The sequence below is a fragment of the Tenrec ecaudatus genome, chromosome 4 (genome assembly GCF_050624435.1).
Source record: "Tenrec ecaudatus isolate mTenEca1 chromosome 4, mTenEca1.hap1, whole genome shotgun sequence".
Lineage (NCBI taxonomy): Eukaryota > Metazoa > Chordata > Mammalia > Afrosoricida > Tenrecidae > Tenrec > Tenrec ecaudatus.
In genome coordinates, this window is record NC_134533.1 from 203,217,190 (window position 1) to 203,240,324 (window position 23,135).

At 57.9% G+C, this 23,135-nt stretch overlaps 1 protein-coding gene across 4 annotated transcripts in view; it reads right to left on the bottom strand.

The window, feature by feature from the left end:
• The window catches only part of CACNA2D2 (calcium voltage-gated channel auxiliary subunit alpha2delta 2), a 128,010-nt gene that overhangs the window by 84,054 nt on the left and 20,821 nt on the right, over window positions 1–23,135 (bottom strand). For all 4 annotated transcript variants that reach the window (XM_075548993.1, XM_075548997.1, XM_075548994.1 and 1 more), the window contains exon 2: window positions 19,929–20,010. In XM_075548993.1, coding sequence (XP_075405108.1) covers window positions 19,929–20,010 — 82 coding nt within the window. The remainder of the gene's footprint in view (window positions 1–19,928; window positions 20,011–23,135) is intronic.

The window sequence follows — 23,135 nt, forward strand, 5'->3', positions numbered from 1 at the left end:
TGCCCAAACCACGCATCAACGTCCAACCATGCCAGGTGGCAGCATGTGACCAAGCACTGACGACACTGGAGGAAGAAGCCCACTGAAGTGGACTCTGAGGATGACACCGGAAGCACTGGCCAGTAAAAAAGGCTCCAGGAATGGATGGAAAGCCCATCCAGATGTTTCAACACGTGGACGCGAGGCTAGCTCAGGAGTCCACGCCAAGAAATCTGTTAGACCGACAGAGGCTCACAATGTGCCGATTCCACAGGAAGGGGACTCGGAAAGAATCAGGGATGTCAAGCAGCCGTTCATCTTGGATCAAGAACAGTGGACAGACCTTTGGGCCAGGTTCCAAGGAGAAGCGTGGAATGTGGGATATCGTCGCTGGTGTCAGGTGTGTCTTGAGTTAAGGAAGGAAGGGCCTGCGGGTGTTGGTACCGGGTTGGATTGCCCGTGAAAGGCATGGCCATAACAAATTAGGGGAGACCTGCGATGAATGAGACTGCCAGAAGCATGGTTGTGATTGTGCAGAACCTGCACACAGACCAAGAGGCGGTTATCCGAACAGAGCAAGGGCAGCCCGTGTGGTTTGGCACTGGAAATGGTCTATCCTTTACCGTAGGCGGGTAAGTCTCGCCTCGAGGGTTCCGGCTCATACGGGTGCGGGGTGGCGCCAAGCAAAATGTGCCTAAGCATGTCCCTGTGATCAGTGCATGGCTGCGGACAAGCTCGCTCACCTTAGTCTAGCGGCTGTCTTAAGCACCTTGTGGGGGTGCCTTCAGAAGGAGAACGGATGTTTTCTGTGCCACAGACAAAACAAACAAACAAGTCATTTTTAAGGTCCAGGGCTAATATAAATTCAGAACACAACACTCCAGGATCTAGTTTCTCAAACCACTGAAGCATTGCAACACGTGCTTGGGAATGCTGCTGCCCCAGGAAAAACGAGCCTCTGAAGAAGGGCCATGGGGACCTCCAGGACCTCCCGGATGAGGCGGGAGAGGGCTGACCACCAGCCTCGATGCATGAGGTGGACGGACGGGCTGAGGTCCAGGAGCCGATGGGATGTGCGGAGACCTCCTGACCGCTGCGACAAATGTGTGGGTTGGATGGGTGCCGAAAGTGTTGGCACAAAGATCAGCTACCTCAAAGAGCTGGTCCTTCCAACTGTGTTAGTCCAGGTGGAGTAGGGCACTAAATCCAAAGACACGCACAGGTGCGTAAGAAAGAACTCTATATCAAAGACTAATTATATAGTAAGGAAACATCCCAGCCCAGTCCAGATCAAGTCCCTTAGTCCAATATTAGCCCACAGGTCCGATACCAGTTTATAAAGTCCTCTTCAGACCCATGTAACATATGCATGATGCCGAGTGCAGGAAGATCATGGTTGGCGGGTGAACAGTCTGGTGGATCCAGTGGCTGTGGAAGCATCTCCACGTGACTGCCATCCGCATGGCCCGTCCGCAGGAAGGCGAAGCAGAAGAGTGTTTCCAGAATCCACAGGGAGGGATCAGGCGGTGACCTGACTGACCGGCTAGATGCTACCCCTTCATTCTTCATCCGGTGGACATGAAACTGTGTAACGACCACACCAACCATCTCCTGAGCAAGACTGAAGCTAATGGAGATGATTTTACGGAATCGGTTGTAACTGGGGGCGTGTCGTGGGTGCATCAGTAGGATCCAGAGAGCAAGGCCCACTGAAAACAGGTCCCCAGGGGTGGGGGGAGGGGGGTCTGCTGGGCCCACTCATTTCAGAGCAAGAGAAGTTGGTTCAGAAGGCTTTGGCAACTATTTTTGGACTCCAAGGGGGGTAATTTTGTTAGGTTTTCTCAGAGGCTGTAGGATGATTATGGGGGCTTGTTAGGAAGAAGTTTGGAGAAGAGGGAAAACTGGGAAAAGGCCAAGGAAACTGGCCGAGGGATTTTGTTCCCGTCCCAACAATGCCCTGCTTATTCTTCCCAGGAGAACTTTGTTGGGGAATCTTATCTCTTCCCACCAACAGCCCTGATCATGTCCATGCAGAGCTTCCACCTGCTCCCCGAATTCAAAGAGCATTCAAAGGAACAGAGTTTGATTCTCAAAAGATGGCCCAATGTGCGATGTGGATGTGTTGGAGACTGAAGAGTGGGGAGGGCAAAGATATGGAAATATTGACTTTAGAAGTCTACAAACGGGAGCCCATCACAGTGATCGACCTATGACCCCCTCCCAAGGGGATGGACGACAGAAAAGTGGGTGAAGGGAGACATCGGTCAGTGTAAGACATGAACAAAAAATTATAAATGATCAAGGGGTTATGAGGGTAGGAAGGAAGGGGGAGGGAGGGGAAAAATGAGGAGCTGATACCAAGAGCTCAAGTAGAAAGAAAATGTTTTGAGAATGATGAGGGCAACCAATGTACAAAAGTGCTTGACACAGTGGATGTAAGTATGGATTGTGATAAGAGCTGTAGGAGCTCCCGATGAAATGATTAAAAAAACTAAAGTTGCTATCAAATATTTTCCACCTCACTTTAAAAAGAAGTCTGTACACATACACGGACCAAGCGCCACGAGACAATGCTCTTCATTCTGACGCTTTGTTTCATCGCGGTGTCTCGGATCGATTCACCCTGGTGTCTGCTCAGTCTGCATGCCTGTCGGAGGAGCCAGGTGGGGACTGGAGGAAGGCTCGTGAACAACTTTTGGTACACTGAGGCTGCCATCTTTCCGGCTGCAAGTGAAGTCGGGCTTGAAGTGCTTGCTGACGAAAACGGTGATGTTTTGACAAAAAGAGAAACTCGCCTCAGGCTTCTCAGGAGGACATGCAGACCCAGGTAGGGCTGGGCCGTATTACCTCTGACCCTAGTCTCCCATCTATCCTGACACTCCTGGGGGTTCCCCTGGGCCACCCCGAGGATGTCCCTCTCCCCTCGATGTTCCAAAGTGCCTTCCATCGTTGTTCAGGTACAGACGCAGCCAGGACATACAACAGTACATTGGTCTCTGGCCGGTGGTGCAGCTCACCAGTCTCCAAAATTCAGAGAAGCCCGCTCAAAGGGACCAGTCCCTGATTAGTCCGGATGCTGAGGGTGGCCTGTTCCCAGGGAGCCCTGGGTCACCTTGCTTGCTGGGCTGTGGGTACAGGCCTCCAGGGAAGAGCTGGCACGCCGACACCCACGGCTGAGCTGGCTGGATCGGCAAAGCGCATTCCATTCCTGGTTTCATAAGCTGGGCCAGCCAGGGTTTCCCCCCTATGCCCAGGGGGAATTCATGGGGATCACCTGATCCCAGAGAGAATGGGACTGCCTGAGTCTCTGCCTCTCTGCTGTCACCCCAAATGTCTTGCTCTGTGCCTAGGAGCCCTGTTGGGATAACCTCAAGCTAAGTCTCGGCCCAAACGCGGTTCCTCAAGCTAACTTCAAGGCCTAGGCAGCAGGAGGGGATCCCCGGCTCACGTGAAGGGCCTGGAGTGAGAAGAGGGGAGTCAGGGCTCCCCACTACCTCCGCTGGAGAAAACCCAGCTCACCCAGTCACGGTCTGGGCCGGTGCTGCCAGAGAGGAGAACACGGCAGGCCTGTGGGGCTGGACTTCTCTTGAAACTTCCTGACGCACCCTCAGTAGGGGGCCGTTCAGAACCCCAGCGGGGAAGAAGACAGCCACAGCAGCAGCACTTTGGAGGCTAGAAGCAGATGGCCAATGAGTGACTGACTTAGTCTCCCCTGGAAGGCACACCTCTCTGGGCAGAGAACCCCAAAGGCTCACTCTGAGCCCCAAATGGGAGACAGGACCAACCTGCGGGGGACCTGCAGAGAGAAGGGTGACTTGGCCGGGTCCCTTACAATGCCCTCCACGGTCCATCAGTGCCACCCTGCTCTTCCATGACGGTGGACTGAGGGTTCGTCCCACCCTTCAGCGAGAGCACCGTCTCTGCTCAGCTGCGAGCAGGTCATGGAGAACTGAGCACAGGGGGAGACGGGCCCAGAGGGGTCAGCGAGCAAAGCCAACAAAAATCCCCGAGGGAAGCCAGACAGAAGCATGGGGAGAACAAAATATCAGACGTGCTGTAGACTCTGGAGCAGTGGTTCTCAGTCTTCCTCATGTCACGACCCTTCCTCATGTGGTGGTGACCCCCAACCATAACATTATTTCCGTCACTACTTCATCACTGTCATGTTGCATCGGCGACCCCGTGAAAGGGTCGTTTGACCTCCAAAGGGGTGGTGACCCACAGGTTGACAGCCGCTGCCCTAGGGAGTGTCAGGAAGCTCCGGTGGCCTCCTGGTCAAACGCCAGACCTCCCCGACAGAGAGGTCAGGGGTGCAAACCCACCATGTCCACGGGGGAAGGGACATGTGCTTCTGTGCACGTGTTCCGCTTTGTTCACGACCGAGGCCTTTCTCTGCTCTGTCACCATTGCTGGTTTCTGGTATGTCTTCCTGGACACGGAATGCAGGCTAGGTACAAGGATGGAAGCGGCAACTGCTTAATGGAGCTTTGGGGGCACGGCAGGGGAGGTTTGGGGGTGGGATGGGGAGCTAACAACGGTGAGCACAAGAAAGAACAAAACGTTCTCAAACTGACTGTGGGGATGATTGTACATCTTCTCCTGAGATGACCAAACGCCGGGATGGTATGACATGTGAATTACATGCCGGTGAAACCATTAAGAACCATGACGGCCTCAGAAAGCCTGTGGGGAGTTGCACGCTGTTCCACACACAGGCCCCGCGAGCCAGAGCTGATGGAATACGGGCTGGACTGCAGGCGGCAGGATCAGGCTAGACTCATGGCTCTGAATATGCATATGTAGAGATACATACACAGATGGACCCATTCAGAAGTGACTACAGATACACGTCTCTGCGTGGGTTAGTATGTTGTTGCTGTGTATCTGTATGTACATACATACATACATACAAATGGACCCATTCAGAAGTGACTACAGATACACATCTCTGTGTGGGTTAGCATGTTGTTGCTGTGTATCTATATGTACATACATACATACAGATGGACCCATTCAGAAGTGACTACAGATATACATCTCTGCGTGGGTTAGCATGTTGTTGCTGTGTATCTATATGTACAAACATACATACAGATGGACACATTCAGAAGTGACTACAGATACACATCTCTGTGTGGGTTAGCATGTTGTTGCTGTGTATCTGTATGTACAAACATACATACAGATGGACCCATTCAGAAGTGACTACAGATACACATCTCTATGTGGGTTAGCATGTTGTTGCTGTGTATCTGTATGTACATACATACATACATACAGATGGACCCATTCAGAAGTGACTACAGATACACGTCTCTACGTGGGTTAGCATGTTGTTGCTGTGTATCTGTATGTACAAAAATACATACATACAGATGGACCCATTCAGAAGTGACTACAGATACACGTCTCTGCGTGGGTTAGCATGTTAGTATGCTCTTGCTACAGGTGCCATCAAATGAGCTCTGCCATGCGGTGGCCTTTGTCCAGTTCTGTGTCGCCTTCACAGTACTGCAGCCAATTTGTCTCATGGGGCGTCTTCCTCATTCTCTCCAATGGCCCTCTGCTTTCCGGGACGCGGCACCACTCCAAGACTGGTCCCTCCTGAGAGGGCATCCAGAGAGCACGAGACAGAATCTTGCCAGGTGCGCTCTGGGGAGCACCCTGCCTGCACGTCTCCTGAGACAGATGGGTTAGTGCCTCGGGCAGACAGGAGTCTATCGATAGTGTGATTCTAAGGGTGTGGTTCCTCTCCAGCCTTCCTCACGCCTCGCCCGCTCTCCCCCGTGGCGTGGCCAGCCCTCAGAGTGGGCTCTGTGCTCTTTCCCGCTGTCCAGAGGTCTCCTGCAGCGGACGTCCCCAGTGCCAGGACTCACTTGACGCATGGCTTCCATGGGCATTGCCTGTGGATCCAAGTGAAATGACATCCTGTGCAAACACACCTATTTCCCAGCCCCACTCCTGAGAGGCCACGGGCACTCCCAGTGGCCAGGGCTTGGCTTCTAGATAGAACTCTCTGGTCACGGGTCACGGAACGCACCCGATCAGCGTGGAGCACCTTGTGGTAATGGGCAGGAAGGAAATGCTAGATATGAAAAAAAAAAAGAAGGGATGTGCTTGGTAAGGCATGGGAGTTCCTCATGGCCGAGAGAATGAATCTGCACAACAAAACACACAAGGGTCATGCTGGGCTGTGACCCACAGACCACAATACGATCTACGAGCCCACGGGACTCTAGATCAGCGGTTCTCAACCTGTGGGTCATGGCCCCTTTGGGGGTCGAATGACCCTTTCACAGGGGTCACCTGATGCATAAGAGTAGCAAAACGACAGTGATGAAGTAGCAATGAAAACAATGTTGTGATTGGGAAGGGGTCACCACCACATGAGGAACTGTATGAGAGGGTCGTGGCATGAAGAAGGTTGAGAACCACTGCTCTAGTAAAACAATTGGATAAATCAACAAATGGAGATGGGACTGCTTTCCAACGAACAGACGCAGGAGGCCTGAGAGGGAGGGAAGATCCCTGTCACAACACCACAGTCCTGACTGCCGCGGGCAAGCCCCGCGGACAGACGGGCTATAATAGCAGCAGAAGTGTGAGGGAGAGGTGCCGTCTCAGAGCATCTCCCGCAAGAAGCGTGCAAGTAACGAACTGAAAACAGTAACCTGACGGTGGAAAACGGCAGCCAACCTCGCCAGACCCGACCAAGTGACCAAGGTTAACGTCACCAATCGTGAGACACGTTGCCACCAGATCCCCCGGAAGACACAACACGCACGTGGAGAGGGACACAGAATTCCCGACGTGGCTCCTTCAAGGATGTGTAACCTTAATCTACTGACCAGCAGACAGCCCTCATTCACTCACTGCCACCAGGTGGAGGCCGACTCACAGCGACCCTAGAGGGCAGGCAGAGTGGCCCCCGTGAGCTCCCCAGACTGTCGCTGTTCACGGCGGTGGAAAGCCCGTCTTTCTTCTGAGCAGCGGCTGGTGGTTTTGAGCTATGGGCCTTGCAGATCGTAGCCCGACGCTTAACCACGACTTCCGCAGCACTCCTGTCTGGGCCAACGTCAGACGGACCCGAGGGAGAGACGAGATGGGCGGACAGACCAACAACTGCCAGAAGAATGAGCAAATCTGTCCTGCGAGATGGACAGTCGCGACACGCCCTCGAGCGGAGGAGGGCGAGGGGCGTGGACCCACTGTGTTCTGTTGTGTGTGGACCCACTGTGAGTCAGGGCTGACTCGAGGCACCTGACAAGCGTGTCCGGGTCCTGACAGATGAGGAGAGGCCTAGAAACAGACAGGAGGGGTTGAAGGGCACACAGCAACCGGACGCTGCGTGGGAGCCGGGACAGAGAAAGGCCATCGGAGCACAAGCTGATGGAGCCCCACGGCCTGCAGTTTGGTGTGCGATGTCACGTCAAGACTGCTCATGCCTTAGCTTCTGTATGAGAAGACTTCAGAGGCTAACATTCGAGACAGTTGGGTGGCAGGTTCCACACTCCTCCTTGCTTTTTTTTGGCGAGACCACTCTGCAAACCTACAGTTATTATTTATGAAGCTTACAGTAAGCTCCCCAGTCAGCAGCCGGCACGTCACGCCTGCAAGTGACAAGAGCAGGCTGTATGGGGCGGAGAACCCAGATGCACAGAGACGACGCACAGGGAACTCGATAGGAATGGAAGAAGACGAGCTTGAGGAAACGCTCCACGCGGAGGGACAAGGGAAAGGGCGTGCGGTAGCGGGCCCAGAAAGAGAGCGAAGAGAAGAAGCCGTCACAGAAACACTGCAGGGAAACTGCGGACCGAAGGACCCGAGTGTAGTGTGACAGCGGCTCCTGAGCACCATTCGCCTCAGATTCAAAGGCAGCATGCACGCCGCTCCCTTCCTGCCTCGTGAGTTGACAGGGAGAAATCCGAAGTCACTCGGAATCACCACACATGACCTGATGGGGCTGAGCCTGGCCCCCGGGGCCCCTGGCTGCTTCCTGGGTGCGAATGGTTTCCAGACTGGCCTTCCAACCCCCCTGAGCTCTCCGTCGGCGTGGGCAGAGGAAGGCTTCCTGGAGACTCATGTGCAGTCTCCGGAGCCTGGTTCCCATACATCTTTTATCACCACGCCGGCCAAGATGGTCCAGGCTTCCCCGAGGAGGCGATCTGGTCACCACTGAGGAAGAGGATGCTGTAGACTCCAGGAAAGGTGGGGACTCCAATCCAGAAAGCGGGGGCACAGGAACCCCGGGGACCCATGGAGCCACGGGCTGGGCAGCCCATCTGTGAGGGCCACACATGGGCACATCTCCCGTGGGCAATGAACGTTCCAGACCCCTGGAAGCATCTGAACGGATGACGGGGTGACTGATCAGGCAGCGGTGAGTTGGGGGAGAAGTCATAAACGCTCACAGAAAAAAAAGCAAAACAAACGCCGCCACCAAATGCCCTCCTCCCCTGAATAAACAAGAGATACGACAGCCAGCCATTAACTACTAAAGATACTCCACATGCGGGAACTCATGTCCTGGGGGACACAGAACGTCACCGTGTATACTGCACCGCACACCTATTAACAGCACGTGCGTCCTGGCCACGTCGCAGCCCGAGGAAACTGCGCGTGTGTGTGTGCGCGTGTGTGAGCGTGAGCGTGTCTGGGTGGGTGGGGGGCACGTGAGAGAGCGCCACTCTCTTCTCCCGCAGTGGGATGTCCACGGATACTGCCTATAAGGGACCCATCATAAAGCAGCACGTAAGTATGCCATTTAGAGACACGGAGCGGAGACTGGAGAGTGGTGGCCTCTGGGGAGTTGCAGATGGAGCGGGGGGAGGGGATGCTGCCCAGCTCCTCACACGATGCGTCTGCTGGGACGACGGCGACACGGAGACCACGTGCACGAGGAACGTTGATTAGAAATCCTAAATTTAAAACCCATCTAGAAATGTTTTCCTTTTTAAAAAGAAAGACGGAGAGGGGTGGGGGAGTGACGGTAGGAGGGCAGGGACGAGGCAGACAGAGACCAACGGATAGACAGACAGACAGGCTCCGGGGGCAGAGGGCTGACTGCTTTCACTTCGGCCTCAGGTCTGGGGACAGGGGCACCAAGGGCAGCACGTGACGTCACGCTCTGTGGGGTGGCCGCCCCCGGGGTTAACTCTGACTGCCCCGGGAGAGGAGTGTGTCCGAGTTCAGGTCTCGGAGCACCTGTACACACAGACCAGGCTCCTTTGACCAGCACGCTGAATTACGGCATCTGGGGCTCCTAGGGCCCACCTCAACACTTCCCAGGGCTGACAGGCTGCCCGAGAGGCGACGAGGCCCCTTCCCAGGGCGGGGGCTGAGGAGGTCGAAACCCGTCTGTGTGGGCTGTGGAAACTGCCCCTGTGTCCACTGCCATGTTGGCCTGGGCTGCGGGCACATGGTCACTGCAGGGTGGGGTGGGGTCAGGGTTGGCCCAGAAGTGGGGCCAGGTGGACTACGAACTGTTTTGTGTGAGGGAGAATGTGTATGATATATCTCTGGAAACTGATACCCCCCACCACCCACCCCCAGGTGTCATTTCCAGCAAACAAGCTGCAGTTTCTCAGCCTGGCTGGCGGTGGCAGCTTCTGGGCCTGGACAACCTGGAGCAGGGGGCAGAAAGGGCTGGGCTCAGGGCAAGAGGATGGGTGGGTTTGACACCGGTGCCCCTGCACAAGGTATCCCCAGCTCCCCAGAGAGAGACACCAGACCAGACATCCCAGCTCCTCGGCGCATGTCTACTCCCCTGGCAGCTCAGGTATCTCAAAAGGGCAACTGCAGGCCGGGTGGATGGGACCCTCTGGGCCCCAGGTTTTGTCCGGGCCCCCAAACCTTCACCTGATATTGTGCCACACAGAGACCCCACAATCTGCTGGGTGCAGCAGGGACTCAGGGGCCTACTGGTGGCCCCAGAAGTGGCACTTCCTAAACTCACTGAGAGTCTGTCCCCTGGGGGAAGGGCCCCCAGATTATTGGGGTCTCCAGGACCCATGGCCAAAGACCTTCCCAGCTGCTTGCGGGCCCTGAGGGGGCTCTGTGGCCTTTGAGCAGGTTCCCGGGGCGTTTGCCAGGGGGCAGGCTGAGGAAGGGGCAAGGTCCCAATCAGAGAGCTGTATTTATAAGGGAGCCCACCCAGCCTCCTGAGAGTCCTGAGCTGCTGTGTCCAAGCCCTGGGCGGCCCCAGGCTGAGGGAGCAGGCAGGGTGCCTGCTTCTCCTCCATGTGCAGACATGTATTTTGGGGACTCAGACTCCTGCCTCCCCCCTTGAAGGCTCAGACCCCTCCCCCCATCCCAGTGGCTCCTCCTCCACTTGGCAGCAGATACTATTTGCATAATGCATGGAGCTGGAGTGTGAGGGAAATAATGGCTGGGGAAGCAGGGTGCCCAGCTGCCCGCTCCCATGTGACACCCCCCCCACCTCATCGAACGGGCCACAGGGCTGCTGGGAAGCAGGTGCCTGTAAGTGCTTGGCTACTGCCCCAAGAGGGGCTGAGGCCGCGCCAGCCTGGGGAGGGAAGCAGGCGGGCAGGGCACACACGGGAGGAAATTTCTAGAGCTCTCGTGCCATGAATAGCTACCTACCCACCGTGTTCCCCAAGCCCCCCACTCCCACCCCCCGGGCCCCAGAACTGCACCCGGCTCCTTCCCGGAGGAGGAGGAGGAGGCGGTGGTGGGAGCTGAGCGCCGAGGCTGGGGAGGCCGGCTGCAGCTGCCCGGGAGGTGGTCACGTTCACACAAAGGCAGCCATGGAAGGGGGAGAATACATAAAAATTACCGGCACGGTAATTGCTTTTTATATAAATGTTCTTTTTAAAAGTTTTCCCCAGTGTGAAAGTCCCTCTTAAAAAAGAATAAATTCACCGCACACCAATTTACTCTGCGCCTGTAGATGGAGTATAATGGAGCTCTGCAGTCAACACCTGAACCGGAGGCAAGTGGCTGCCACTCGACCCGGCTTCCGGGGGTCCCCGCGCGGGGACAGAGCACAGCTGTGTGGAGCCCAAACCCAGGGGCCTGGGCCGCACCCACAGGGCACACGGATACCCCAGGAGCAGGGCACACTGACGGTGGATGGACAGGTGGCGAAGGCCACCACGGGGCTACTGCTGGTGGTGGGGCACGTGGGGTTGGAGACTCAGGGCACCTTATTTTCTGGGGGCAGGAGGGGAGCCTTCTGAGGACACAGTACTCTCACCTAGCCACAAACCCTCAAGGATGCCCTGGGGATCCGGGACCTGGAATGGGGGCCCAGGGGCAGCGTCCCCCTACCAGCCACAGCTCTCTGGTCTGCGAGATGGGGCAAGGTCCCGGCAGCGGGGGTGGGGGGGCTCCCCAACAAGCAGAACACTGGGTGTAAGGACACAGATCTGCAGCCCCTGGGCCCTCCCCACCTCAGGGCCACGGAGCAGTGTCAGGCAGAGTGGCTTGGAGGGATGCTTCCAGGGCACAGGGACACGTGCGCACGTGTGTGTGTGTGTGTGTGTGTGTATAACTGTGAGCTCCTCACCCATAACTGAGACTTCTTAGCTTTGCTAATTAATCAGTTAAGTAGTTCTCGCCTGCTCGGGGTGACACAGAGCTGGCAGCACCTGCCTCTCACAGCCCCAGCCCATCCTGCACGCACGCATGCACGCACGCACGCCTGTTCACGCCACGACACACAGCACGCAGGTCACGCTCTCTTCTTCACACCCACATGCGTGCAAACACCCACTTGCTCTCCACATATAATGCACACATGGGATCACGCTGTTACACATACATGCACATGCAGGCGCATACGTGTGCCTGGTCTCGACATGCATTCAGGTCCAAAGGGCCCGCATTCCTGGCAGACCATACACCCCATGCTTGTGCATTCTCTTCGACATGCACACATGAGCACCCCCTTGATCCTACATGCATACGGGGGTCCACCCACCTCTCACTTCACATAAGCCTCAGCAGGTGCCAGCTGTGTCTCCCAGTGACCAAGGGTCACCAGGGGCCGACTGCTGGCCATGCCATGGTTAGTTGAACTCTGGAATACTGGGCATGGCCCTGTCCTTCCAGTAGCCATGGTCTTCCCATCCCATCCAGTGGGGAGCCCAGATTGGTGCCCCCAGAGGTCCCACAGACCCACCTTCCTGTGTTGTCTGGGGGTGGAAGCAGGGCTCTGCAGGGTTCCTGGGCTGGTGGGAGTAGGGTGTCTGGCATGGGGGGTGGGATGAGGACGGGGGCAGGTGGACTGTGGGAAACTCTCTGCTCCCCAAACGCAGAGCCACACCCCTTGGCCAGGTCTTCAGGTTTCCCCAGCCCTGCCTCTCCAGGCCCTAGAGAGAGCCGGGTGGCCAGCACCCATGTAAGTAGCATGTCTTCAGAGATCTCTACTCCCCCACAAGGACAACGCGCGGACCCCATGATGGCCTGCCTCTTGAAATAGAGGAAAGAACTAGGAGGCAAAAGACAATGATAGGGATACAGGTCTATCTATGTACATGTATAGTTAAGTATTAAGGTAGCAGATGGACATTGCATCTCGCCTCAAGTCCTTCCTCAGTGCAAAACACTTTGCTCTAACAACCCGGCACTCTGTGATGCTCACCTTCCCAACACGATCGCTGAAGACAAAATGGGTGCATAAACAAATGTGGTGAAGTAAGCTGATGGTGCCGGGCTATCAAAAGATATAGCATCTGGGGTCTTAAAGGCTTGAAGGTAAACAAGCAGCCATCTAGCTCTGAAGCAACAAAGCCCACATGGAAGAAGTACACCAGTCTGCGTGATCATGAGGTGTCGAAGGGATCAGGTATCAGGCCTTAAAAGATCCACAAGCCTCAGAAGAACCAAAACAAACAATCACATCAATGCAAATGAGAGGGGTCAGAGTGGAGACCCAGAGCCCATCTGTAAACAACTGGACACTCCCTCACAGAAGGGTCACAAGGAAGGGATGAGCCAGTCAGGGTGCAGTATAGCACTGACAAAACACACAACATTCCTCTAGTTCTTTAATGCTTCCTCCCCCCCCCCCACTATCGTGACCCCAGTTCTACCTTACAAATCTGGCTGGACCAGAGCATGTTCACTGGTACAGATAGGAGCCTTCAACACACGGAACCCAGGGCGGATATGAGAGTAGGGGGAAGGTGGAGGAGAAGGGTGAGAAAAGGGAAACTGATCCAAGGATCGACATATTATACTCCTCCCCAGGGAGACAAGCCACAGACACGTGGGTGGAGGGAGACAGCTGACAGTGTAAAATATGAAAATAACAATGCTTTATAATCTATCCAGGGTTCATGAGGGTGGGAGGGTGGAGGAGACAGGAAAAAAATGAGGAGCTGATATCAAGGACTCGGGTAGAAAGAAAGAATGATGATGGCAACAAACGTACAAATGTGCTTGACACAATGGATGGAGGGCATGTCTTGGGCATAGGAACTCTACAAAACCACGGCCAACCCCTGGTAAGAGAAGGCAGCTGCTGGGGTGGGAGACATGGGGGGAGCCCACAAAGACCACTCTCTCTCCGTGGGACTCTGTCTGCAGCCTGTCTTCATCTCCATCCCCCACCCCCCTGAGATGCTCACATCTCCCAGTTGTTTTGATGAATTGTATCCCCCCACCCCTTCAGAGATGCATCACCTTGGCTAGGCCACTGTTCCCAGTATAGCACAGTGGCTCTCCACTGTGACCTGATGAGATTATCCTCCATTTTTGTGACGCGGGATAGATGCTGTTCTCTCGGTTGGAGGAGGCGGGGTCCGCAGGGCCAGGGTTGTCTCCTGAGTCACTACCTTACAGAATGGGGAGGCTCAGGTCCCAAGGCTTGACTCCCACCCGCCAATCTGTGCTTGGGCCACATGCCCTTTGTCTTTGAGAGGCGAGTAGGGAAGGGAGGAACCTCACTACCACCCGAGCTGAGAGATGGGCACTTTCTGTGCACCTGGGACCCCTGAGCTGAGAAACAAACACACACACACACACACACACACACACACACACACACACACACACACACATACACACACGATGCGAAGATGCACGGAGAGGCCCACTGAGGCGGCAAGGAGAAGAGGACCTTCCCCGGGGCCGCCAAGGAAAAGAAAGCCGTGCTCCAGAGCCGAGTGCAGACCTTTGGTCTCGTGAACCACACGAGAATCGTGAACACGGGGTGGTTAGGGCCACCCCCCAAGCGGCATTTCGGTTCTGTGAATGCAGATTCCCCACAAGGACAAGACTGCCTGGCTCTCCGCTGTATGGACCACAGGGAAGCCCACGCTCAGAGGGCATTCGTTCCAGGGCCATCGTGAACGTGCCCTGCCCCTTAGGCTTCTAACGGACTGGGGGTTCAAAGCCCGGCATTCTCCTTTCCAAAGACGGGGCCGCAAGTAGGGCCCCTCCCTGCAGAAGGCACGTTAGCTCCAGTTCCTCTTCCCTCCCTGTCCCCGGGGAATGGGCCTGGGACCTCACGGCAGACGGAGGGCGCATTCACATGCATCTCATCTCTTAGCACAGGCTGGAAGCTACTAACGGCTCCGCCCACCACACCCACATCACCAGCAGGTCCAGAAACGCCTCTCCCCACCACGCCTGCACCACTGGCCGGTCCCACCAGAAACGCCTCTCCCCACCACAACCACATCACCGGCAGGTCCCACCAGAAACGCCTCTCCCCACCACGCCTGCACCACTGGCCGGTCCCACCAGAAACGCCTCTCCCCACCACGCCTGCACCACTGGCCGGTCCCACCAGAAACGCCTCTACCCACCACGCCTGCACCACCATGCCTGCACCACTGGCCGGTCCCACCAGAAACACCTCTCACCTTGGCTGTTGGTTCACTCAACCCCCACGGCCTCCACAGGAAGCTAACGCTGCACCAGGACTGTCTCAGAATCCCAGAGGCCGCCTCCCGGAGCAGCACTCACTGGTCCAGATATCCCTGATAAGACCCCAGGGACCAAGGTGCTCTGAATGCCCACAGGTCCCTTGTGCCTGAGGTTACATCCTTACAAGCGTGACCAGGGAGCGGCAGCCCAGGGAGGGGCAAGGATCCTGCTTCAAGCCCCAGCCTCAGCCCCAGCTGGTCCTGAGGGGCCGTGTGTGTGTGTGTGTGTGTGCGTGTGTGTGTGTGTGTGTGGTGGAAGAGGATGGGTCACCTCAGGAGTCTGGTGCCTGTGGACGGTGTGGCCAGCGTGAACCAGCACCCCTGGGGCAGGACCACAGGCAGTTCCCCTGGTCCCCTCCTTTGGGGGTGAGTATGGAAGATGTGTGGGAGACCCAAGCCCCAAGCTGGCTCTCAAGCAGGAGCTCCTGTCCCCCATGATGCTGCTTCTCAGAAGTGGACCGTCCTCCTGCAGGTTGCAGACAGGCAGGGGGGGGGGCGGGACCAGAAAGGGGATGTGTCTCTCCCCTCAATGCTCAGGAAGAGGGTCCCCATGACTCACGTGGGGGTGATGGAATAGGGGCAGGGAAGGGAAATGGAGGGAAGCAGGCTGGGCTGGTGGTGTTGGCAGGGCTCCCCAGCACCGCCTCTGTGCACCCCATGATGCTCCAGTGGCGGCTGCGCCATGTTTCAGACACCCTCTCAGGAGTGCTCCCCCGCCCACCCGGGCCTCCCGCTGGGTGCGGAGCAGAGGACCATATGGAGGGAATAATAAGACAATTAACTTTCCATTAACGAATAATGTATGGGGTTTTTAGGGAGCGAGCGGCAGCAGTCCCCACCAGTAGAGTGTTTCACACGGTGCCCCCCGCCGCCCCCACCCCAACGTGCCCCACATCCTGATTGTCTGTGCCAGGAGACTGAAGGTTGCCTCGGGGTCTCAAGGAAGGCGGGGAGGGAGTGCTCTGGGGGTATGAGAAGGGGTGTGCGGGGGCTGCAGGGGCCCCAGAGAGGGGCTACAGTGGCTCTCTCACCACCCCCACCCGAGGGTCTGGTGCAATGGGGGTCCACCAGGCCTCGAGCTGCAGACCTGTTTTTTGGGGTGCATGTCCCCACAATGGTATGTTCCCCACCTTGGAGGGTCGTTTTGACCCCTGCCACCTTCCTGATCCCCAAGTCCCACCTCCTCATCTGCCCCAGGGCCCCCTCCCCCTGCCCCCGCCCCTGGGTTCACTGGTACTCAGGCCCTGCTGGGGATGCCCAGCCTCCCAGGGTGCCCTATCCCCAGTGGGTGCACCCACAGCCTCAGGCACACACCTGGAGCCAGTCTGTGGGCATGCACCCCTTTTGGGGTGGGGGTTGACGCTGCACAGAGAGATTGGTGGGGGGAGACTAGGAGGAGCCTGTGTTAAAGGCTCCTGCAGAGGGGCCCTGCCTGCCTTTCTGAGGCATCGAAGTGACTTTGGCCATGACAGGAGCCAGGTCCAGATGGGGTACCCTGCAAATAGTCATTATACATTCCCGGGGCTCACTGAGCAGATGATTGGGTCTAGGAGGCTCACTGAGCAGATTGTGGGGTGCAGGGGGCTCCCTGAGCAGAGGACGGGTAGAAGGGGCTCACTGAGCAGAGGACAGGGTACAGGGGGCTCCCTGAGCAGGGGATGGGGTGCAGGGGGGCTCCCTGAGCAGCAGAGGGCTCACTGAGCAGAGGATGGGGTGCAGGGGGCTCCCCGAGCAGACAGGGTGCAGGGATGCTGTGCACCATCCTGTTGGCCTGAACTGTCCAGAGAGTGTCCCTAAAAGTATAGCCATGGGGGTGGGGTAGGAGACTGGAGGTCTTGAGAGCCTGCTCCCTAGCCGCGTGGGGGAGGGGGCTGCCCTGTGGCTCCTTTAGGCAGGCCCTGGGCCTGCTTCTCTGCCTTGACCATCCTCTCCACCAAGCGCCCCCCTCAGAATGTGGCTTGGAACCCCCAGGTGCAGCCTCACCCAGCCCCAGGCCCGGGCCACAGACCTTCCCACATCCTCTGCAGGACCCTCAGAGAGCCATGTTGGGAGCCGCTTGTTCTTCTTTGTGTCTGACCACAAGCCCCCCTGCTTTGCTTTCCCACTAGGGCCCCAGCCGTCTCCCATGGGCACAGTCAGGAGGGGTGGGGTCCCTGGCTGCACCCCTCAAAGTGACCTGGGCTTCCCAGTGGGCAGACCTGCCCAGCTCACATCCTTCTCCATGGACCCCCAGGCGCCCGATGAATTATTCATCCTGATCAGTCTCATTATGTAAATGAGCTCCGAGCCCAAGCATATGCTCCCTGCTCCCCCCCTGGGGAGGGGAGGGGGGACAATATGGTGCTGAAGGGGGACGGTGGAGAAGGGGTGCAGGAGACATCGCTCAACACCCAGGGCCTCCAGGGGGGCAGGCTGGGCAGGACCCCTGCACACTTTTCTGGCCTTTGGGGCCAGGAGTGGCGTGGGGCTGAGGGAGCTGGTGGGCCCCGCTCAGGGGGTATCGAGCCAAGGCGTGGGGGAGGGGATGATGCAGGCACTCCTACTACATGCACACTAGCCCGTGGGGCCTTCCGTGTCACCGCATCTAGCCTGTCAGAAGAGTCCCCAGGGTGTTGTGTGAGGTCGGCGGAGGGGAAGATGCTTCCAGAGCACAGTCTACACCCTGGCAAGTGCCAGCCCTCGTGATCCCTCCTTCTGGGGGGCCAGGGCAGGGACGGCCAGAGAGGGCAGCTCTGGGGTGGGGCCCAGCTCCCAGGACCACCCCAACCGCAGGTACTTGGGGGCAGCTCAGAACAGAGGCTGTCAGCTCAGTGGAGCTACGCCAGGGCCCCTGGGAGCCTGTGCAGCTGGGTCAGGGCTCTGCTCCAAGCATCTTCCTGAGCCACCAGAGCCACAGGGGCTGGGCCCTCAGGCCTCCCAGCATGCACTGGGAGGAGGGCAAAGGTGCTTCAGACCAAGTGTGGGGACAGGAAGGGGGGTGACAGTGGGGGGCGCAGAGGGCCAGACTCCTGTCTCCCTCCTGCCCCCACGGGTTGTCCTCTTTCTCTGGAATCTCTCCTCTGTCATCCCCACCCCCCACCTTGTCAGAGTGGCCCGTGCCAAGCAGCAGCCCCAGAGCTGTTGGAGGGAGGTAAGTGGCTGAGGAAGCAGGTGAGAAAAACTGGAGCAGGACACAGCCGCTGGAGAGCTGGCAGCCTTGGCAGGCAGGAGGGCTGCCAGGCGGAGCCGGGAACGCCGGGTCAGCACTTTCCCTCTGCGGGCCGCCCAGCCTGGCCACAGCAACACCGATGGGGGCCCGGCCGGCTCCTCCTGTCCACCCTTCTAGGGGAGGGCCAGCGCCCCGGAATGGGAGTCAGAGCCCCGGGCCCAGGCCCGGCTGGCTCTCTCTGCCATGAGCCAGCTGTGCGACCTTGGTTCCTGCGGGGAGAGCGGGGGTGGGGTTGGGGGGGTGGGGGGAGATGTGCTTGTTGGCCAAGAGTCTGGAATCATGCAGGCGCCACCAGGAAGGAGCAAGCTTATTCTGGGATGGAGGATAGTCGACAGGGAAACTCACATCCGATTTCTAGAAAGGGGGCGAGCTGGCCTGGGCTTGCCTTCAACACTGCCTCTCCCCGCGGGGCTTCCCAGCCACGCCATGGGTCAGGGGGTGCAGCCCCCCGGCGTCCCCTACCCCCCCGGAAGCGCAATGGTTCAGGCAGATCCAGGTCGAGGCAGCAATGCCTGCCTGCATTGTTTTCTCGGTGGAATCTCAGGTCTGTGTTGCCTGTGTGGATGTCATGGACAGCGTCCTGCAGCTGGGCGTACAGAGCATGGGGGCTGCGTGCCTTGCTAAGCGGGCACTTCACATCCCCGGACAAAACATGTAAAGCACCCCTGTAGGGGGGGCTCTCCTTCCTTCAGTAACCTACAAGGCTGCCCTGACAGTGCCCACCTAGTGCCCCGTTCTCGCCCGGTGCTGTTCCTGAGGCCTGGTGAACTCTCCCTCCCGAAGCATCTCTCTCACCGTGCCTTCTCGGGAAAGCGCTGCTGGCCCCCCAGGTCGCCTCTGCATCACCCAGGGACTCACAGGAAATGGGTGGGAAGGGGCTCGTGGGCACCGGAGGGAATGCCAGAGAGACCGGCCCCTCAGGGGAGAACATCTAGCAGGCAGGTGGCCCCTGCAGTGTGTGAACCAAAAAAGGGATGTCTCTCCAGGGTCTGGGCCTGGATACCCCCGTTACCACCTCACCCTGCCCTCGCCAGGGTGCAGCGCAGACAAGGCCTCCTGGTCCCTGACCCGCAGGAGGGGCCAAGAATACGGTGGAGCGTCTCATGAATGGGCCGAGACCGGGGTTCTGTGGAGCCACAAACAGCGACTCTGATGACCTTTACAGCCAGGTCAGTCATCAGCGGAGGCACCCTCACCCCAAACTCACGCAACCCCTGTTCGTTTCCAGCCAGCACCTCCCGGTGGTGGCCTACGAGCCTGCAGTCAGACCCTCAAAGTTCCCCTGCACAGCTGGGCTCTCTCCGGAGCCTCCGCTGCCTGGCACCAGGGCCCATGGCCCCACAGTGACAGTTTGCAGCCTTCCGGGGTGAAGGATGGCCTGCTCCTGGAGTCATTGTTTCAAACATTAACATAATCTCCCAGGATGAATGTGGCTGCTCGAGCCGAATCAATCACCCCTCCCACCCCGATCCGTCTTCCGGCCGCTCGCAGCCTGGAGCAGGCGACCCTGCTCTCAGGACCACTTGTGGACCGTTCGTCCCTCCGGCTTCCTTGTGCACCCTGTGTTCTCACCCCTCGTGGGCCTCCTCAGCTCTTGCCTAAAATGCACACCTCATGCCCTGGAGCCCAGCTGGGGACCCCTGGAGAAGCCCATGAGCATGGGGGGGGGGCAATCAGCACGGACCCCAACTGACTGCAGAAACATAGTGACCCCAGGCTCTCCCCCACCTGAGTCCCCAACGCCGGTCATCCCTGCTCCTTTTTCCTGAGTGCCCCCACCCTCTCCCACCCTCTCCCACCCAGAAAAGCGCCTCTGCAGGGGACCCTGCAAGTGGCGCCAGGCTTACCTCTCGGAGCTGCTGGACACCCCCAAAAATCCGCATCACACCTTCGATCTCCTGTTCCAGGCGCCGGGCCCAGTGCTGCATCCTGCGTGCAGGGGGAAGAGAGGGGTCAGGAGAACCACCTGGTGTGGGAACAGCCCCGCCCAGGCCCAGGAGTGACTGGGAGACAGCCACCGTTGTGAGGGCCAATTTTCACCAGGGGAGAAGCTGATGCCAGGCCTTTGAAGTCCATGCCCCCTGGCCCCAAATGCTGTGGGGGGTGGGAGGGCTGCATGGTGGGGGGGTACAGAGGGAGGCTGTTTAGATGCACTAAGGGAGGTCAGTTGCTCGGAGATGCCTGCGGAGAGACCTTTTTTCATGTGGGATGGCTCTGAACTTGGGAACTTGTGCATCATGGGAGGAAGGAGGGCACGAGGGGGACTCAGCACCTCTCATCTCCCTTGGTCTCTGTGTGCCCCTCGGGACCCCATCTGATGTGGGGAGAGGCCAGTCTCCGGCTGTCAGCATGCCAGTCTGACGCATGTCCCGGGAGCCTCCCCTGCACAGGCTCCCTGTGGACTTCCTCAGCCCTTTCTGGAGGGCCGGCCAGCTCCACAGATCAGCACCACCAGCTCAGGCAGATCTCCCTCCCTCGGGCAAGTGTCCCTTTGGGGCATGTTTTCACCCATCTGTGACTCTGCTCCCCCCTCTAGAATGTGGGTATAGTTTGGGGACCCCTCTTGGGGCATCCTGAAGACACATGAGACCAGGCGGGTCAAGGACATAGCTCAGAGGACTGAAAGCCGTGGCTGAGCAGGATGGAGGAGAGGCAGTCACCTGGCCCCACACTCACAAACGGACAGGAGCTGAGGAGGGAACATGGACCCGCTTACACCTCCGGTGGGTACCCCGAGCAGAGGCCCACTGGTCCCTGCCCAGGTCTGGTCGCAGAAACGCTTGTCATGGCCTGGACCATTCTCTCCTGCGACTTCGGCTTTCTGAGCTGAGGACCCCTGACATAGCTGAAAATGTACCCCACTTCTCTACCTCCCCAACACTCTCCCGCTTTGCACAAAGGTTTGGATAAGCCACGGGGCAGGCACAACCAGCCACAGGGTCCTGGGGGTGGGGGTGGGATCCCTGGGCCTGCCACCTCCCCCATTGCTGCTTGGGGGCCTCAACTCCCTTTTGGATCACTAGTCCGCAGAGCCCAAGCCTCACCGTGGCCCCCTGCCCCCACCACCCCCAGGCCCGTGGCTGAGGGCTGGGGCCTTGCCATTGTGTGCCCGGGGCCGGTTGGCATGGGAACTCGGAGCAGGAGGCGGGCAGATCACTAATTGCAATTTGCCAAGCTGAATGTCAGGACCATGATGGAAAAAAAAAAATCAACATCAAAAGAAAGAGGTATTAGCTTCGGCTTGTTGCCGGCTGTGCCTCAGCCCGAATCCCACCTCCGCGCCCAACCACAGGGGAGAAAGCGAACTCTGAGCCAACGCCGCTGGGCTCAGAGGGGCAGCCAGGCTGCAATCAGGGGCTTGGAGAGGGCAAGGTGCAGCAGAGAAGGGACAGCCTGCCCAGACCAGCCCTGTCCTCAGGGAACGGGTCACTTAGCCTGGCTGAGGGTGGCCAGTGGCCGCTGGGATGGCCCAGCACACAGTCCATGCCCAGCCAGGAAGGCGGGACAAGCAGCCCTGGATCAAGGAAGCAGCTCATCTCCCGAGGAACCTGCCCAAGCCCCCAGCCCCACCACCACAGGCCCAGACACCAAGCAAGATCCTTCTCCAGCTTAACATTTAGTGGGTGCTGACCACACACTCTCTCCTTCCTTCTCTGGTTCTTGACACTTCGTTATTGCATTGCCGTTGAGAACACACGCAGCAAAACACGCACCGATTCGACACGTAGCAGCCTTCACGCCGCATTCCACACGTCAGTCAGGGACAGGAACATTCCTGGTGAGGGGAGGCCTCCTTTTCCGTGCTGGCCCTCCTTCGTGACCAGACTCACTCTCCCCTCGGTCCCCATCTGATCTTTCCTGAAGCTGTGGTCACTTTGATCCCCGATGGGCAGCTCCTAACAGAGCACCCTGCTCAAGGCAGACCCACTGCACCAGTTTGCGTTTCAGGCGAGGTCAGGGAGGTTTCAAGGTGACCTCTGGGCAGTACGTAGTTTCAGGGATTTACTCGCCCTCCATCGCTCCAAGAAGTCCGTCTACTTCCTCTCCAACTTGTTGGGAAGGAGCTGAGACACAGAGGGCTTAAGTGACCTACTCAAGGTCACCAGACCAGGAAGCAGTGGAGAGAGGGCTGTGTGGCAGTCCGCTTGCAAGGGTGGGCTTTGCACATCTCTCTCTACCTCTGTGCTGGTGCAGTGGTCCTGGAAGCCTGCGATGGGCCCTAGTAGGAATATTTACGCCATGGAATTTGGCAAACGCTGCAAATCAGGGTTAGTCCTCCTGGACGGTGAATGACTGATTCCGCCCCAGGCAGTTGATCAATGTGCACACAGGTCTCAAGGTAAAATAATGATAATGGTGATAATAATCATTGGAAGAACAGACATGGTTGCGGACGGTTTATTTTGTTCAGACAGCAGTTTGTTACTTCAGAAGAGCCAAATCTCAGGATCTCAGGATAAGGAACAGTTCTTTCCCAGAGAAACACACACACACACACACACACACACACACACACACACACGCAGTCTCTCCACCCTCACCCCAGACCAAGTAGCTCTAGATTTGCCTTTGGGCTCCAGGGCCTGGCCACCTCGGGCTCCCTGGGGCACACCAACCCCCTCACTGAAGCGGCTGCTTCAGCCCTGAACCTGGCTTCCTGGGCCCAGCTCCATGCTCACCAGTCTGCACAGCCCAGGAGAAACAAGCGGCTCTGTTGACCCACTGAGAGCAGACTCATGTAGGAGGCGACCCACGTGTTCTCGAGTCGGAAAAGGAGCATGGTGGATAGTGTCACGTGTCACGGCCACAGGGCTGTGGTTTCGTGGGTGCTGGGGTTTGGCCCATGTCCCAGTGTTGGCTCTCAGGGGTGACACACAGGCACAATGGGGGGTCGGGAAGGGGGACTGTGCACCTGCAGTGGTCCTGCCCGGAGGCTGGAGAAATGACCCTCCGGGCCAGGGCCAGGCCTCCCCACTCCAGTAGAATGGCATGGGGCTATGGAGGGTGGGTGGGGGTGCACACGGGGACGCGTGCCCCTGCTGGGTCAAGGCAGA